Source organism: Ciconia boyciana, chromosome 35, assembly GCF_034638445.1.
Source record: "Ciconia boyciana chromosome 35, ASM3463844v1, whole genome shotgun sequence".
Lineage (NCBI taxonomy): Eukaryota > Metazoa > Chordata > Aves > Ciconiiformes > Ciconiidae > Ciconia > Ciconia boyciana.
Window position 1 is genome coordinate 116,738 of NC_132968.1, and position 17,775 is coordinate 134,512.

Sequence of the window (17,775 nt, forward strand, 5' to 3'; positions counted from 1 at the left end):
TTAAAAATCTGAAGGAGGTTTTGATGTCCACACCTGCATGAGGACTCCCAGATTTAGCAAAGCCTTCTGAATTGTTTGTACATGAGCACTAACATCTTGCTTTGGGGGTGTTGACTCAACAATTAGGAACTTGGAAACGAGCCGTTGGGTATTTTTCTAAGCAATTGGATGATGTCAGCAAGGGATGGCCTGGATGTTTGTGAGCTGTGGCAGCAACTGTACTCTTAATCCAAGAAGCAAGGGAATTAACCATGGGGCAGAGGATTACAGTTTATGTTGCGCATATGGTAATTTCTGTCTTGGAGCAAAAAGGGGGGCATTAGCTTTCCTCGAGCCACATGCTCAAATACCAGGTCACTCTCTTGGAACAGGATGATGTGGAGCTTAACACTACAACAGCAGTGAACCCGGCAATGTTTTTAAGCTCGGCAATGGGTGAGTCGTCTTTACACCAGGATTGCTTGCAAACTATTGAACAGGTATATTCTAGCAGACAGGACCTGAAGGATGAACCGCTGCCTAATCCTGATTTGGAGCTTTTTACGGATGGAAGCAGTTCTGTCCGAGATGGAAAACGAATGGAGGGGTATGCAGTGGTCACCACCACCCAAGTGATGAAAGCTGAAGCTCTCCCTGTGAATACATCAGCACAGAAAGCAGGTTCACGCACATGGAGCTATCTGGAAGGAAAGAGGACTGTTGTCAGCTCAAGGATCGCCCAGTAAATATAAGGAAGACATTCTCCAACTCCTCCAGGACATCCAGCAGCCCAAGTAAGTGGTGATAATGCATTGTAAAGCACATCAATTTGGACAAACCATGGTAAATGGGGACAACCGATTGGCTGATAAAACTGCTAGAGAGGCAGCGGAGCAAAGCATCCTTGCCCTGGTACCAGTAAAACAGGTAACACTTCCAACCCTGAAACCAAATTATGGTAAATTGGATAGATTATTGGCAGAACAGTTGAGAGCAGTAGAAAATGAGGATGGATGGTGGGTAACACCCACCCAACAAGTTAGTTACCCCACAAGTAATGATAAAAATAGCAGAGGGAAAACAGAGAGAACTATATTGGGGAATTGAAGCGATGATTGTGGATTTGCAGAAATCGAGATTGCTGTGTGCACATCCCAAATGTTACAGCTGCTTTGAATGAACAAATACATGATATGAAGAGGGTGGCACAGCAGACTCAAGGGTTAAGGAGTGAAATGCAAACAAATTGGTTGGGCCAAATTTTGGGACATTTTGGATTTTCTCTTAAAGGATGGATAACTGAGTTGTTACAGACACTAATCATGTTGATTATAGTTGTTTTGATGATTTGTTTGGTTTAGCAATATTTAAAGAAAATGTTGACACAGACAATGTCTGGGAATTCTGTAGCAATTTTTAAGTCAGTGATGAAGCATCGTGCACCGATGCCGGGAGAGAAGCCACCTGCTTATGTTGAGATATGAAAGATTAAGAGTGGAAGTATTGAAAAGATGATTATTTCAAAACTTCCAAAGGGGGGAAATGTAACCAGATGTATCCAAAATGATTAGTTTGTTCTTTGGTAACTAAGCAACATAGAGATAGGAGCTGGGTAGACAATGCTTTAATGTTGTGTTTGTACACCTATGGCTATGGATATGCTGCCATGCCCAAAGACAATAAGGACGAGGAGTAGTACTCCTGCTGCTATGCTCCCAGTATGGCCACAGCCCATCTTGACAATGAGTCAAGGGGTACTTAGAATAATTGGTTTGTGTTAGAATAGGAATAAGGGTGCCAAATCATTGTTAGGAACCGTGCACCATGAAGAAGGGAAGGAAGTTACATAAGCAAGATGATATTGTGCATGCCCATAAGAAGGGGTCAACTAAAGGACACACCCGTACCACCACCAAGGACCACCAGACATCCCCACGGAAGCCCGTCGGCATTCATGCGTAAAGGACGCATGCATAATGACCATGCAAATATGATAATTAGTTCTGGGAAATAGAATGAATATGCATGATCATTCCAGGAAACTTGATGCACATGTACGTAATCGGACAATATAAGCTCTGGTTGATGTAACCTGCGGTATGCATGCTAGGTGGAATGATCCCCCGTGTATCCGGTGCTGTAATAAAGAACGCTTGCTTCTTAATGCTACATTGGTGTTAAGGAGTTTGATTTCCGATTTTGGTGACATACCTGCTTCCTCCAATATCCTAAAGTTCCCATTAACTGTTGTAACTCCTTCCTTGATTGGGGCATTTGCAACTCTTTGATTTTTCTAAAGGTATCTGGAGGAATCACTGAGCCGCCTGCTATCCACCAAGGACCTAAACATTTTACTTCTTTACTTGGGCCCTGACCTTTTCCGGGTGGAATCTCAATTTCTGCTTTATTTAGTGCTTGCCACACTGCTGCTGCTGCTTCCTTCACCTTTTCAGGGGCAGTTCCTCCAATCAGAATATCACCTATATATGTCTTGGGGGAGTGAGACTGTCTGTACAAGTTCAGCAAGAGCCGCATGAGCAATCCTGCGTGAATGTTTATACCCCTGTGGGAGCCTGGTAAAGGTATATTGTATTCCCTCCCAAGTGAAAGCAAACTTCTCTTTATCCTCCCCCTTCAAGGGAACCCTAAAGAACATATCTTTTACATCTAGTGGCACCATCCATGGCTGTGCAGCTGCTTGCAAAGTAGCTGTTAAGTTCACAATGTTTGGCACAGCAGCTGTGAGTGGGGTGGTATTAGCGCTCAGGCGCCGATAATCGCCTGTTAAACACCACCTCCCGTCTGGTTTCCGGATGGGCCAGACAGGTGAGTTATATGGGCAGTGGGTTCTGGAGATAATTTGTCATTTCTCCAAAACAGCTATGACTTCAGAAATTCCATTTCGTGCCCCAGCAGAAATGGGATATTGTGCTATGGTGGTGATTTTTAACTCAGGGAGTGCAAGGCCTGCGCAAAGTGCCCACACTGGAGCACCCTGATTTGTGTCGGGGTCAGGATCAATGTTTGAGCAGAAGGACCACACGCTGCCAGACGGCAGGCTCCAGGTTCATCCGTTTAAAACATGGAAACCGAAAATATTTTCATGGTGATCTTTAATTACAGAGCGAGTAGTTGACATGCACTTCTCACCCGGGAGCCATAACTTGACCTTGGCAGTTTGGCACTCAACACTCGCTCCATTCACACTGGTAATTTTAACTCTGTGCCGTCTGGATCGTACGCCCAGCATCTTGGCATCTTGTTGTGGAAACAGTGAAATTTGTGCTCCTGTATCTATTAAAAAATTAACAATTGTTCTTGAGGACCAACTGCAATTCCAATGTATGGGCCAATATCACTTATCCACTGAAAAGCCTCCAATTTCTGGACAGCAAGGCCCAATTGCCTTCCGGACATTACTCAGTTTTTTACTTCATGTCCTGCAATTCCTCCCTAAGGGAGAGGAAAGTGTTGTCTCCCTTTCTGGGGAATGGCACAGGAGGAGTTGAAATGCGCTCCTTCCTTTCACCATTATCTCGTTTCTGGAATGCTTCAATCAGACTCAAGATAATGCCAGTAGGCTGACCTTGAATCACGGCTCTAGGAATGCCTAGGGCTAATGCATTCCTCATTTGCAGCTCTTCAAGGGCTTCCCAATTATGCCAGTAGTCATGAGCCCATTCTTCTGAGTTGGATTCACTCCATGCCTCTGTAAATAATCGGTGATACTACTTGCCATCCTGTTGACTAGGCCAATTTGTCATGGATCAAGTGCGAGCACACTTCACTCTCAAGAGAGAAGCAAAAATATACTTTATTGATATAAAACAGTGAGTTAACAAGGTTCAGTGCAAAAGTGGCTTAACAAGATTCAAGGGCAAGGTGCACTTGATTCTTTAGTGCATAGAGGACAGGGTCAGAGAAACCTGTCAGGGAGACCCTCCCATTGAGTCCTGAGGTTCAGAAAGGACCCCCTTGCTTTCTAAACTCCTCAGAGAGGAGTGTCCGTGTGACTGGATCCAATCCTAGTCCCAGACTTGGTCAACGGTCTATGTCCAGAAGATTATATATGCGCAATCAATCCTTTCTATCACTTAGCGAAGATTTCAAAGTTTAGCATGCTATTTGTTACTCACCGAGGATCTGTTGTGGCAAGGAATGTCTCAGCCTCGAGGAGTAACCTTAGGAGGCATCCTTACTCAAGAAGACATCCTGGTGTGCAGCCCACTGCCATGCAGGAGATCTCCAAGGGCTCTTGGGCTGCTCACTATTTATGGGGGTAAGATGATGGACTCATAGTCATATTTGCATACCAACCACAGATTTCAGTTTCTTCGCTGTGGTTAGGTGGGCACATTGCACAATAATCCTTGGCTATTGTGTTGATATCTGTCTCCTGAATCCACTTTGAGCCGGATGCAGCCATCATGAGCAGACACATCTATTATGACCACCACTGGTGGTTATCACTGGAGCAGCATTACGGAGATAAAGGTTGGGGCTCGGAGGGAACACACACCATCACAAGGAGATGCAGATAGCATGGAGGATGAGATGACAGATGCAGATACAATTTGAGATGCAATTGCAGGTCTCTATATTGGTGTCTCTGTCTATGGGTATCAGTGTCTCTAGTGGTATCTATTTGAGTACCTGCATGTATAGAACAGAAGAGAACAGAACAGAACAGAATAGAATAGAATAGAACAGAATGGAATAGAATAATAGTTCAAAGTACCTGTATGTGCATCTGTACCGGTAACTGTATCTGCATCTACAATTGTATTTGTATCAGTTCCTTTGTGTGTAATGGTACTTCCATCTGTAATGGTACCTCTGAGGGACTCTGAATGTATCTTGAATTGTATGTATAACGGAATCTGTAACTGCAATTGTATCTGCAGTGATATGTGTAATGGTGTCTGTGATTGTACTTGCATCTGTACTCGTATGGTTAGCTGTATCTTTATCTGTCATTGTGTCTGAGACTTCACATATTCTGTGCCTGTATCTGCAATTGTATCCAAACCTTAATGTCAGCCTGTGTCTGTAATCAGAAAGTTTTATGTGACAGTATCGGTGATGGTCCCGGTACCTGTAGTGGTGATGGTGCCAGTGTCTGTGCCTCTAATGGTAGCTCTGCCTGTATTTGTAACTGTACCTGTAACTGCACCTCTGTAGGTCGTGGTTTCTGTATCTGCACATGGACTTGCCATGGTTTCTGTAGGTGTCTGTGTATTTGGTTTCCGTGTGTGCATGAGTAATTCTCTCACCAGCTGAAATAGTATCAGCAAGACTATCACTAATGGGATCTGTACCACTAATGGTCTTGGTGTGGGTGTGACCGTCTGTAACGGTATCGCGGTCTCTGTACTGGTATGTGGATCTGTAATGGTATTGGTAACGGCATCTGTAATGGTAATTGTGCCCGTATCAGCGTGTGTGATGTTATCGATATCTGCAGTGGGATCAGTATCTGCAGTGGTGCCTGCATCCACAATGGCGTTTGTAGCAGTGTGACTATCTGCAATGGCGTCTCCATCTGCAATGATATCTGCATCTGCAATGGCACCTGCATCTCCTGGGCTATCTGTATCTGCCACTGCATCTGCAACGGGATCTGCAGTGATTTCTGCAACGGGATCTGCATCTGCAGTGGCATTGGCTTTGGCGTCTGCCTGTGCAACCTTCCTGGGAACAGCAGGTGCATTGGAGGGGTCGATGCAGTGGGTTTTGCAATGGTAGTTGAGTGTGCAATGCCATCTGCCATGGAATCTGCACCTGACGTGGCATCAGCAACGCTATCTGCATCATCCATAGCATCTGCAGTGAAGCCTTCTGCTGCAATGATGCCTGCATCAGCGTTGCTACCTGCATCTGCAGTGGTATCTGGAATGGTATCTGCATCTCCAGAGTTGTTGACACCTTCAGTGGCATCTGCAAAGGCATTTGTAGTGGCATCTGCACCTCCAATGGTATCTCCACCTGCAATAGGATGTTCACCTGCAATGCTCTTTGCACCTGGAATGGTATCTGCGATGGGTTCTGCATCCTCAATGGTATCTTCTTCAGCAATGACATCTGCAATGACATCTGCATCTGCAAGGATGCCTGCAGCTGCAATGGCACCTGCCAAGGTGTCTCTGTCTGCAGAGATGTTGGCTTCTGCAGAGGTATCTGCAGCTGGTGTGAAACCTGTAATGGTTTTTGCAGCTGCTGTGGCATCTCCACCTGCAATGCTCCCTGGAATGTTCAGTTGCACCTTGTCTGTGTTTCTCGGTATGTGTACTGGTATCTGTATGTGCAACGCTGTCTGTAAGTGCAATTGTATTCGTACCTCCAACTGTATCTCTATGGGCAATTGTATCTGTGTGTTTCGGTGTCTGTAGCTGCAGTTCTTTCTCTGCCTGTATCTCTATGTGTAATTGTGCCCATCTCTGTAACTGTACCTGTGTCTGCCATGGTGTTTGTAGCCATATCATCTATATCAGCCCCCATCTCCCTGTCGGGGACTGCCTGTGTAGTTTTCGGTGTATGTATCTGGACCTCTCCCTGGAAGAGCACATCTGGGTGTAAGGGTAGCTGTGTTTGTATCAGTGCCTTTACGTGTAATGGTTCCTCTGGCTGTCATGGAACCCAAGTGGGTAACGGCGTCACTTGCTGTGTCTGCTGCTGTTGGTGTAGTGGAAAGTGCTCTTGTGTCTGTGACTGTACTTGTGTCCTCCATTGTAGTGTAACTGTACCTGTGTCTGGACTTGTACCTGTTTTATGCCTGTACCTGCAAGTGAGCGTGAATCAGTGTCTGCAATTACATCAGTCTCTGCGACGGTATTGGTACCTGCATTTCTGAGGGTGCCAGTACCTGGGCCTCTACCGGGATCTGTGTCTCGCACCTGAAGCTGTGTGTTGCACCTGAAGCTGTGTGTGCCTTGCTAGGGGTCTGTGTCTCTGCACATGGACTTGCAATGGTTTGTGTGTGTGCACGTGTGGTTGGTTTGTGCATGTGTCCATGTAATTCCCTCTCTAGCTGAAATAGCATCAGCAAGGGTATCTCTGATGGTTCTCTGCACCACTCATGGTCTCGCCATGGGTGTGACTACCTGTAACGATATTGCTGCCTCTGTGCTGGTATTAGGGTCTGCAATGGCATTGGTGATGGCAGCGGTAAAGGCATTGGTCTCTGTATCGGTACGTGTAACGTTATCGACATCTGCAACAGGATCAGTATCTGCAGTGGCATCTGCAATGGTTTCATCAACTGCAGTGGCACCCGCGCCTGCAGTGAGATTTGCTGTGCTAATGGCATCTGCAGGGTTATCAGCAATGGTAGGTGCATCTGCAATGGTGCCTGCCATGGTATTCGAACCTGCAACGCCATCTGCAAAGGTACCTGCATCGGGAAGGCTGTGTGTGCCCCTGTCCTGTTGGCTGCAGCTCTCCAAGGCAGACATCCCCGCGGATGCAGATACCATTGCAGGTAACGTTGCCAATGCATTGCAGATGCAGATGCCATTGCAGATGGAAATGGAATTGCCGATGCAACTGATGGAGATGCTATTGAAGGTGCAGGTGCCAGGGCAGATACCAGTGCAGATGCAGATACCATTAGCGACACCACTGGAGGTGGAGATGCCATGTCAGACACCATTGCAGATGCAGACACCATAGCAGATGCAGATACCATTGCAGATGCCGTTGACGATTCCTTTGAAGATACCGGCATCGATGCCACTGGAGATGCCATTGCAGATGCAGATACCACAGCAGACGGCATTGCAGATGCAAGTACAATTTCAGATGCAACTGCCGATGGAGATGCCCTTGAAGATGCTGACGCCATTGCAGATACCAGTGCTGATGCCAATACTCCCTGTATCTTCAATGGCATGTGCATCACTACCTGGCTGTGGAACGGCTCCTCTCTCTGTAATGGTACCCCTTTCAGGCATGAGATCAGTGTCTGTGTTTCCAGGTGTAATGGAAGGTGTACTCGTGCCTGTGGCTCGTCTTGTGTCTGTAATGGTATGTGTAATTCTGTCTGTGACGGAACCTGTATCTCGAATGGTGGGTGTGTTGTGTCTGTACCTGCCATGGCATCTGCCATTGCGTCTGGCACCGTATCTGCAGCTGAATGGGTATCTTTCTCATGGTATTCTGTCTGTGGGTGTATGCGCAATGGCTTTGTCAATGAAATCTGCCATGGCCTCTGCAGTGGCCTCTGCATCTGCAGTGCTGTCTGCAGCTGCAAAGATATCTGCTCTGCAGTGGCATTGGTAATGCTGTGGGCGTCTCCCACGGCCTCTGCATCGACAGTGATACCTGCATCTGCAACGGCATCCGCATCTCCTATTGTACCTGCACCTGACTTTTTCTCAGCAATGGTCTCTGCAGCGATTTCTACAATGGTGTCTGCAACTGGAATAGAATCCACATCTGCAGCACCTGAAATGGCGTCTGTGTTTGCAATTGTATCGGTTTGGTGCCTGCATCTTCAACATTATCAGGAATGGCAGGTGCTTTTGAGGTCAAGTGCAGAGGTCTATGCAGTGGTTTCTGCAATGGTATTTGAATCTGCAATGCCATCTGCCATGGTATCTGCCATGGTGTCTGCATCTCCAGTTTAGTCTACATCTGCAATGGCGTGTCCAAGGGTATCTGCAATGGCATCTGCATCTCCAGCGGCATCGCCACCTGCAATCATATGTTCACCTGCAATGGCCCCTGCAATCGTACGTGCAGCTAGAATGGCACCTGCAATGGTATCTGCCATGGCATCTGCGTCAGTAATGGTATCAACAGCTGCTATGATGTCAGCATCTGCAATGGTGTCAGTAATGCTACCTGCAGTGTGCATGCCATGGCATTGGAGGGTAAAGTGGTATCCGCAATGATATCTTCATCTGCAGTAGTGTCTGCCACCGTGCCTCCGCAATGTTATCTGCATCTATTGTGGCATCTGCATCTGCAGTGACATCTGCCTGCATCTGCATTTGTATCTGCAATGCTATCTGCATCTGCAGTGGTATCTGCGGTGGCATCTGCCTCTGGCCTGGTATCTTCCATGGCATTTGCTGTCCTATCTTCTATGGCACCATCAGTGGTATCTGAGCACGTCCTACAACTGCGGTGGCATCTGCCTCTGGCCTGGTATCTTCCATGGCATTTGCTGTCCTATCTTCTATGGCACCATCAGTGGTATCTGAGCACGTCCTACAACTGCGGTGGCATCTCCGTGGTATCTGATTCTGCATCTGCAGTGTCACTTGCAACTATTTTTGTGCATTTGCTTGGATGTCTGCATCTGCAAGGGTGTCTAAATCCGCAGTGGCATCTGCAGCGGTATCTGCTTCTGCAGTGGTGTCTGCTGCGGCAGATGTATCTCCACTGGTGTCTGCCTGTGCTGGTTTTGGCCAGGATAGAGTTAATTTTCTTCATAGTCGCTACTCTGGGGCTGTGTTTTGGATTTGTGCTGAAATCAGTGTTGATACCACAGGGATGATTTCGTTACTGCTGAGCAGTGCTTACACACAGTCAAGGCCTTTTCTGCTTCTCACCCCACCCCACCAGCGAGTGGGCTGGGGGTGCACAAGAAGCTGGGAGGGGACACAGCTGGGACAGCTGTCTTCTACTGACCAAAGGGCTATTCCATACCAAATGACATCATGCTCAGCAATATAAAGCTGGGGAAGAAGAAGGAAGGGGGGGACGTTCAGAGTGATGGCGTTTGTCTTCCCAAGTAACCATTCCACATGATGGAGCCCTGCTTTCCTGGAGATGAACCCCTGCCTGCCCATGGGAAGGAGTGAATCAATTCCTTGCTTTGCTTTGCTTGCGTGCGTGGCTTTTGCTTTCCCTGTTGAACTGTCTTTGTCTCAACCCACGAGTTTCCTTCCTTCAACCCTTCTGATTCTCTCCCCCATCCCACCAGGGGGGAGTGAGCGAGCCATCAGCCATCACTGACATCACAAGCAGCTGCAGAAGCCGGTGGCATCGTCCTGCCCTGTCAGTTACTGAGCCATCAGTGACACCATGAGGAGCTGCACAGGGCAGGGGCCTGCTCCTAAACCATCATCTACTTGGGATCAGGTGACATCAGAAGCAACTGCTCAAGCCTGGAGTCAGCTCCTGCCCTATCTCCTACTCAGGAATCTGGGACACCACAAGCAGCTGCACTGGGAAGGTTCCTGCTCTGGCCCTGTCACCTACTCACGGATATGTTACATCAAAAGCACATTGAACAAACCGCGTGCCTCCTTCTACCTTGTCACCTTCTAATACAGCTATGACATCACAAGCAGGTGCCCAAGCCAGGGGCCTACTCCTACCCTATCACATACTAATTTCGATATGACATCACAAGCAGCTGCACAACCCAGGAGCTTGTTTCTACCCTAATAGCTACAAAAACAGAAATGACATCACAAGCACCTGTATGAGCCAGCTGCATGCTCCTGCCCTAAAAGCTACTCAACCACCATGGACTTTGCAAGCACCTGCACAACCCATCTGCAGACTCTTGCCCTAGCAACTACTCAGCCATCAGTGACAACACAGAGTCATGGAATCATAAAATCACAGAATCTTTTAGGTGGGAAAACACTTTTAAGATTATCAAGTCAAACTGTCAACCTAACACTGCCAGGTCCACCACTAAACCATGTCCCTAAGCACCACATCTACACGGCTTTTCAATACTTCCAGGGATGGTGACTCCATCACTTCCTTTGGCAGCCTGTTCCAATGCTTGACAACCCTTTCAGTGAAGACATTATTCCTAATACCCAATCTAAACCTCTCTTGGCGCAACTTGAGGCCATTTCCTCTCTTCCTATCACTTGTTACTTTGGAGAAGAGACCGACCCCCACCTCACTACAACCTCCTTTCAGGTGGTTGTAGAGAGCGATGAGGTCTCCCCTCAGCCTCCTTTTCTCCAGGCTAAACATCCCCAGTTCCCTCAGCCACTCCTCATCAGACCCATTCTCCAGACCCTTCACCAGCTTCACTGCCCATCTGTGGACACGCTCCAGTACCTCAATGTCTTTCTTGTAGTGAGGGGCCCAAAAGGGAACACAGTATTCGAGGTGCGGCCTCACCAGTGCCAAGCTCAGGGGAACAATCACTTCCCTAGTCCTGCTGGCCACACTATTTTTGTTACAAGCCAGGATGCCATTGGCCTTCTTGGCCACCTGGGCACACTGCTGGCTCATATTCAGCCAGCTGTCAACCGACACGCCTAGGTCCTTTTCTGCTGGGCAGCTTTCCAGCCACTCTTCCCCAAGCCTGGATTGTTGCAGGGGGAGGCGTGAGCCAAGTGCAGGACCCAGCATTAGCCTTGTTGAAACTCATACAGCTGGCCTTGGCCCATCAATCCAGCCTGTCTAGATCCCTCTGTAGAACCTTCCTTCCCTCAAGCAGATCAACACTCCCGCACAACTTGGTGTTGTCTGCAAACTTACTGAGGGTGCACTCAATCCCCTCATCCAGATCATTGATAAAGATATTAAACAGAACTGGCCCCAGTCCTGAGCCCTGGGGGACACCACTGGTGACTGGCCACCAACTGGATTGAACTCCATTCACCACCACTCCTTGGGCCTGGCCATGCAGCCAGTTTTCAATGCAGCGAAGCATATGCCCGTCCAAGCCATGAGCAGCCAGTTTCTCCAGGACAGTGCTGTAGGAAATGGTGTCCGAGGCATCACTAAATTCCAGGTAGACAACATGCACAGCCTTTTCCCTCATCCACTAAGCAGATTCTCTTGTCATAGAAGGCGATCAGGTTAGTCAAGCAGGACCTGCCATTCATAAACGCATGCTGACTGGGCCTGATCACCTGGTTGTCCTCTACGTGCTGTGTGAATGCACTCAAGGTGATCTGCTGCTTAACCCTCTGCGGCACTGAGGTCAGACTGACAGGGCTGTAGTTCCCTGAATCCTCCTCCTGTCGCTTCCTGTAGATGGGTGTCATATTTGCTAAGCTCCAGTCAACCGGTACCTTCCCGGTTAGAGAGGATTGCTGATAAAGAATTGCAAGTGTCTTGGTGAGTACTTCCACCAGCTCCATCCGTACCCTTGGGTGGATCCCATCTGGCCCCATAGACTTTTGTGTGTCTTAAGTGGTGTAGCAGGTCACTAACCATTTCCCCTTGGATTATGGGAGCTTCATTCTGCTCCCTGTCCCTGTCCTCCAGCTCAGGGGGCTGGGTACCTGGAGAACAACTGGTCTTGCTATTGAAGACGGAGGCAACGGAAACCTCTTGAAGTTGTAAAACGAGTAGTGGCCCGTCGTGAAGGGAGGGGAGAATAACCCCATCCATCAGGACAGGCTGGGTCCTCACCAGATGAGCAGGAACCCTGAGGAGAAGGGTCTGGACTCTACAAGGGACGACATATGAGCCAGTGGTGCATGCTCACCATGAACAAAGCCAGCTGCATACAGGGCTGCATTAGGAGGAGCATTGGCCACACAGACAACTTGAGTTCTCACCCCTCTTGTCTCAGCACTGGTGTGGCCACACACACAGAGGTGTGTCTCAGTGTGGGGCTCCCTATTTTGCAGAAGTAGGGAGGAATTGGAGAGTGTGCAGAGGAGGTCTGCCAAGGTGGTGTTTGGTGCACATGACCTGTGTGGGATGGTTGAAGGACATGGGCTTATTTGGCCCAGAGCTGGGGAGGCTCTGGACAATATGGGAGTAGCCTGAGAGTGCTTGAAGGTTGCTTTCAGAGATGGCAGAGCTGTTCTTTGTAGTGGGAAACAGCATGAGAAAGAAATAATGCCACAAAGTGCAGCTTGGGACATCCAGAGCTGACATGAGGAGAAAGAAATGTCACTCCAAGGGCAGTGCTGTTGTGCAACACGTCACCCTGGGTTAGCCCCAGGCTTTGTGTTTTAAGGAAGAGCCAGGGAGGCTGGAGAGATTCCAGTAAAGGCAGGAAGATGCTGAGGTGAGAGCAAGGTGCAGTAGCAGGGTGGGTGCCTACAGCCTGCAGGGAAAGAGGCAGAGGGGATGCAACACCATAGGACAGCCTGTGGGGGAGATGACAGCAGGATGTAGAAAGGCTGAAAGCCCCCAGCAGAGAGGAGCTCTTTCTGCCGTTGGCAATGGCTGTTGTGTCTGCCACTGATGCCTCTGAGGAGACACCTTATCCTTTTAGCATTAGGGCCTCATTGCCTCCTTGTCCACATCCAGGAGCCTGGGAGGTGTCGCAGCAGAGTCCTGCCCTTGGTATCACACATCCCCACATCACACGGCCCGAGCAAGAGCCCTGAGCACCGTGTGAGGGACAAGTTCTCCCTTCCCAGGGGCTGGGGGTCAGTTGGTTAATGGGGTCAGGGCAAGGCCCTTTACCTTAAAGGGACACATTAAGGTTTGCTCAGCATCAGATCCACCTTTACATTTCCTTTACCTGCCATCTCTGCCTCCAGTTTTCTGCTCTAACCAGTCCCCAGGGAGGCTTTGTCAGTAATGTCCCTCAGTGGGACCCATTAAGGCTCAAAGAAACTTTGCAGTTTGCATCCGACTTCTTCAGAGGTTTCCTCAACTTCTTCTCAGTGTCTGAGCTTCATGGACTTGGCCCCAAAACCACCAGAGAGGTCATTACAACACCTTGGGCTGGTCCTCTGCTGTTGAGCTGTTCCAGGCTCCTGGGATGCAGGGAGTGCATGGCAAGCAGGAAGAGATAAGGAGAGACAGCTCTGCCCAGGAGCAGCTCCTCTGCAAAGCACCGCAGGGCTGAGGGCACTGCCTGCAGGCACTGAGTGGAGACAAGCAGGGCAGAGAGAGGTTAAAGGCGGTCTGGGCTGGGTGGATGGCTGAGAGCTGACTGGAGGAGCAATCTTCACAGCCTCTCCACCGTAAGTCTCTCGCTGCACGGCAATGGACATGATCTTCCTGGAGGGGTATGATAAATCTGTCACAGCCTACAGAGATCTCTCTCCAACGTAGAGGAGTAGGACCTGCTCCCGAGCAGGGCTTCCCTGCTGCACTGTCAGAGGGACAGGTAATTACAGTTGCCTTCTCCCGGAAATGGCTGCAGGGGTGTGAAGCTGAGTGTGCAGGCAGGGCTGCCCAGGGCTGTCCTTCAGAGCAGGGTCCCTGCGCCCAGGGGGCTGTGTGCCAGGGCAGGGACTCTGACACTTGCCAGGGCCAGCACTCAGCCTGCCCGGGTGGCTCCGCACAGCGCTGCAGGGAGAAGGTGTGGGTGGAAGGAGCAGCCCCTGTCAGGGCACGGTCCCTCTGCTGTGGAGAGGCTGCTGCGTGGGTCAGGGCTGCTCACAGCTCCACATCACTTCAGGACATTGCCAGAGGCAGATTTTCAAGAAGTACCTCAAGGCAGGTGCTACGTGGAAGGAAAGGTGCTTTCTGAAGCCTGTGCTTTCCGTTTCCTGCTGAGTTTGTGGGGGAACATAGCAATGGAGCTGTGAGGTTTGCACAAGAGACTGAGACCTCTACAGCATTAGACTGAGAGGTCAGTAGGTCTGTGAGGAAGCTGATTCAGTCCCCTCACCAGTTCCTTTGCCTAATGAAAGCCCCATCACTTGTGTGGAATCCTCGTGGTTTATCTGACCGGCTCCTTCTCTGAGATGCTCCTGGGCAGTGTCCTGCTGCCAGGAGGGCTCTGCAGGGCAGAGCTGAGCACAGAGCGGGTGGGATTTGGTCTGTGGGCACTGATAGGTAGCAGACATGGGGAGAGAGAAGCAGCTCCTGGCAGGGACAGATCCAGGCAGCAGAGACACAGAGCGGGAGTGAGAGCAAAGTGCTGACAGCAAAGGCTGGGAGGGGGGAATTGGGCATCTCCCTGTCAGCCCTTCACTGAACATGTTTTTCCCCTACCAAGTCTGTCAGTCTCCTCTCCCACCCAGCAGAGCCTCTGCCCTCAAGGCGCTGGGGTCCAGGGCTGGAGCTGCCTCCTCTGCAGCCTGAGCTCCAGCAGAGGAGACTCTCCTGAGTGCCCATCTCTCCCTCCCTGGCCTTGCCTCACTTGGCAGAAGCCCTGGGGTATTTCTCCTGCTTTCTCCACCTGCCCCTGCTGCTGCTGTTTTCAGGCTCTCTAGGGATGGGCTTTGCAGCAGCAGCTCAGCAACTGACCCTGCACGTCTTGCCATGCAGCTGTGTCCATGGGAGCAAGGTGCCCAAGGCCTCTTCTAGCCTGGGGGGGGGTCTAGGCAATGGAGTCCATAGGGTGGGGATAAAGCTGGCTCTCTGTTCAGGACACCCCATCTTCAGGGCATGCAGAAGCTCACAGCTCTTCCCTGGGGAGGGGACTGTGGAGATCGTCTGCATTTTGCAACTGGCTTATCCAGTTTCTTTTCCAGTATCCAGTTTCCTGTCAGGGCAAGAGCTGAGTGTGACCATCCTGTGGCTCAGAGAGCAGCCAAGGGCAGCTGAGAGCAAGACTGAGGGACAGACCATCTCTCCTCCCTATGCACTAAGGGTCCAGCCCTTTGCCTGCCAGGGCTCTCAGGGTAGCACTTGTAGTGTAGCAGAAAGGCCAAGGATGCCTGCCTTCCACAAACCCCCTCAGGTGGGACAAGGAACAGGAGCAAAAGAAACCAAACCAAACCCCCACAGCTCTCCTCTGCAGTCGGGTGAGTTGGGAGGGACAATTGTGAAATGGCATTGATTTCTTGAGGGGATTTAAACAGAGATCACTCCTGGTTTCTCTCTGCCTGTTGGTGCACAGCAGGACTGACTCCTCCGGTGCCCACAGCAGAATCCCCTGCTCCCCATTGGGCCCTCAGCCAGCAGAAAAGAGAGTTGCAGCCAGGCAGCTGCATGAAGGTCTTTCTGGAAGGAGAGAGAGAGGCTGGCGGGGGGTGTTTCTGTGAGAAAAGGAGCAGGATTTGCTGAGAGTTGTGTGTCCTAACTCTTCACTGCCTTTTCCTCCTTGGACAGGCCCCCATACCCAGAGGAAGCAAATGTCCAACAGCAGCTCCATAACCAAGTTTCTCCTCCTGGCATTCGCAGACACACGGGAGCTGCAGCTCTTGCACTTCTGGCTCCTCCTGGGCATCTACCTGGCTGCCCTCCTGGGCAACAGCCTCATCATCACCACTGTAGCCTGTGACCACCACCTCCACACCCCCATGTACTTCTTCCTTCTCAACCTCTCCCTCCTCGACCTGGGCTCCATCTCCACCACTGTCCCCAAAGCCATGGCCAATTCCCTGTGGGACAACAGGGCCATCTCCTACCAAGGGTGTGTGGCCCAGGTCTTTTTCTTGTTCTTTTTTATATCAGCTGAGTATTTTCTTCTCATTGTCATGGCCTACGACCGCTATATTGCCATCTGCAAACCCTTGCACTATGAGACCCTCTTGGGCAGCAGAGCTTGTGTCCACATGGCAGCAGCTGCCTGGGGCAGTGGGTTTCTCTATGCTGTGCTGCACACTGCCAATACATTTTCACTACCACTCTGCAAGGGCAATGCCGTGGACCAGTTCTTCTGTGAAATCCCCCAGATCCTCAAGCTCTCCTGCTCCGACTCCTACCTCAGGGAAGCTGGGCTTATTGTGACTAGTGGTTGTTTTGCATTTGGATGTTTTGTGTTCATTGTGGTATCCTATGTGCAGATCTTGAGGGCCGTGCTGAAGATCCCCTCTGAGCAGGGACGGCACAAAGCCTTTTCTACGTGCCTCCCTCACCTGGCCATAGTCTCTCTGTTTATCAGCAGTGGCATGGTTGCCTACCTGAAGCCCCCCTCCATCTCCTCCCCATCCCTGGACCTGGTGCTGTCAGTTCTATACTCGGTGGTGCCTGCAGCAGTCAACCCCCTCATCTACAGCGTGAGGAACAAGGAGCTCAAGGATGCCCTATGGAAACTGACCCAATGGCCGTAGCATCACTCACAACAACCTGCCTCCCAGCCCTTCACATTTCCCGGAGCTTATCTTAGGCCAGCAGTCTGCTTTTTTGCCCTGTAATAATTCTATTTCTATTTAATTTTGTAGGTTGAAACCTCTCTTGAGGCTTTATCCTGTTGGGTGTGACCCTTGCACTGCACTATGTCACCTGTGAGCTGTCTAAGAGAAGCTCTTCAATAAAGCTGTCCTGGGTGCAGTGCCTGAAGATTGGGCTCTTCCTCCCACGTGGCTGCCACTAAAATGTCCAAGGAAGTGGTCTCTCAAAAAGTCTTTTTTCCTTATGTTCTCACTGTGTTTGGGGTTAAGCTCACAATACCATTTCGTTCCACTGGACCAGAAGTTCTGGTTTTAAAGGCTTTCTTGTTCATGTAAGATGGTGCATGAGCTCCCCATTCCCTCCTCAGGCTCCTTCACATATGTCAGGACTCATGGCGTATAGCCGTCTTTATGGAAATGAATTTGGAGCGGTCAGGAGAGGACGAGGACTCACCACGTGCCCTGGGGTGGGAGTGAATGGAGGCACACAAAGTGAAACCCCCTCAAACACCCCAAAAGCAAAGCACGAAATCAAGGTATGCACAAAGAAGGACTCTGCAGTGCCATGGGAGTCAGTGTGGACCCAGTGTGCATGGCAAAGGGAGACTGGAGAGATGTGGGAGGTGCCTGAGGAGCCCCAGGGCCAGGACTCTTCTGCTGTCCTAGGGATACGGGCTGGTGGGGGAAGAGAAGGGTGCAAATGCAGTTGGGGTTAGGGACAACCTACAATATGAATGCAGCAGAGCTAGAGATTGACTGGCCTCTGTTTCCTCTTGCCCTTTTGGCCAGCACCATCCCCGGGGCTGGTGGGGAGGCTGACCCCGCGTGTGACCTCCAGGAGCTGCTGTGCCCTTCAGAGCAGCCGGAGCTGTGGCTGAGTGCCCAGAGTGCTGCA

General features: G+C 50.1%; 1 protein-coding gene across 1 annotated transcript; it reads left to right on the forward strand.

Annotated features, from left to right (window-relative positions):
• Nucleotides 1–15,899: 15,899 nt before the first annotated feature.
• On the forward strand, nt 15,900–16,820 carry LOC140645572 (olfactory receptor 14A16-like). Its single transcript, XM_072849040.1, has one exon. The coding sequence runs from the start codon at nt 15,900–15,902 to the stop codon at nt 16,818–16,820; it is 921 nt and encodes a 306-aa protein (XP_072705141.1).
• Nucleotides 16,821–17,775: the final 955 nt, after the last annotated feature.

Coding starts and splice junctions, on each gene's coding strand:
- LOC140645572 (XM_072849040.1), top strand. CDS start 15,900: ATGTCCAACAGCAGCTCCATAACCAAGTTTCTCCTCCTGGCATTCGCA.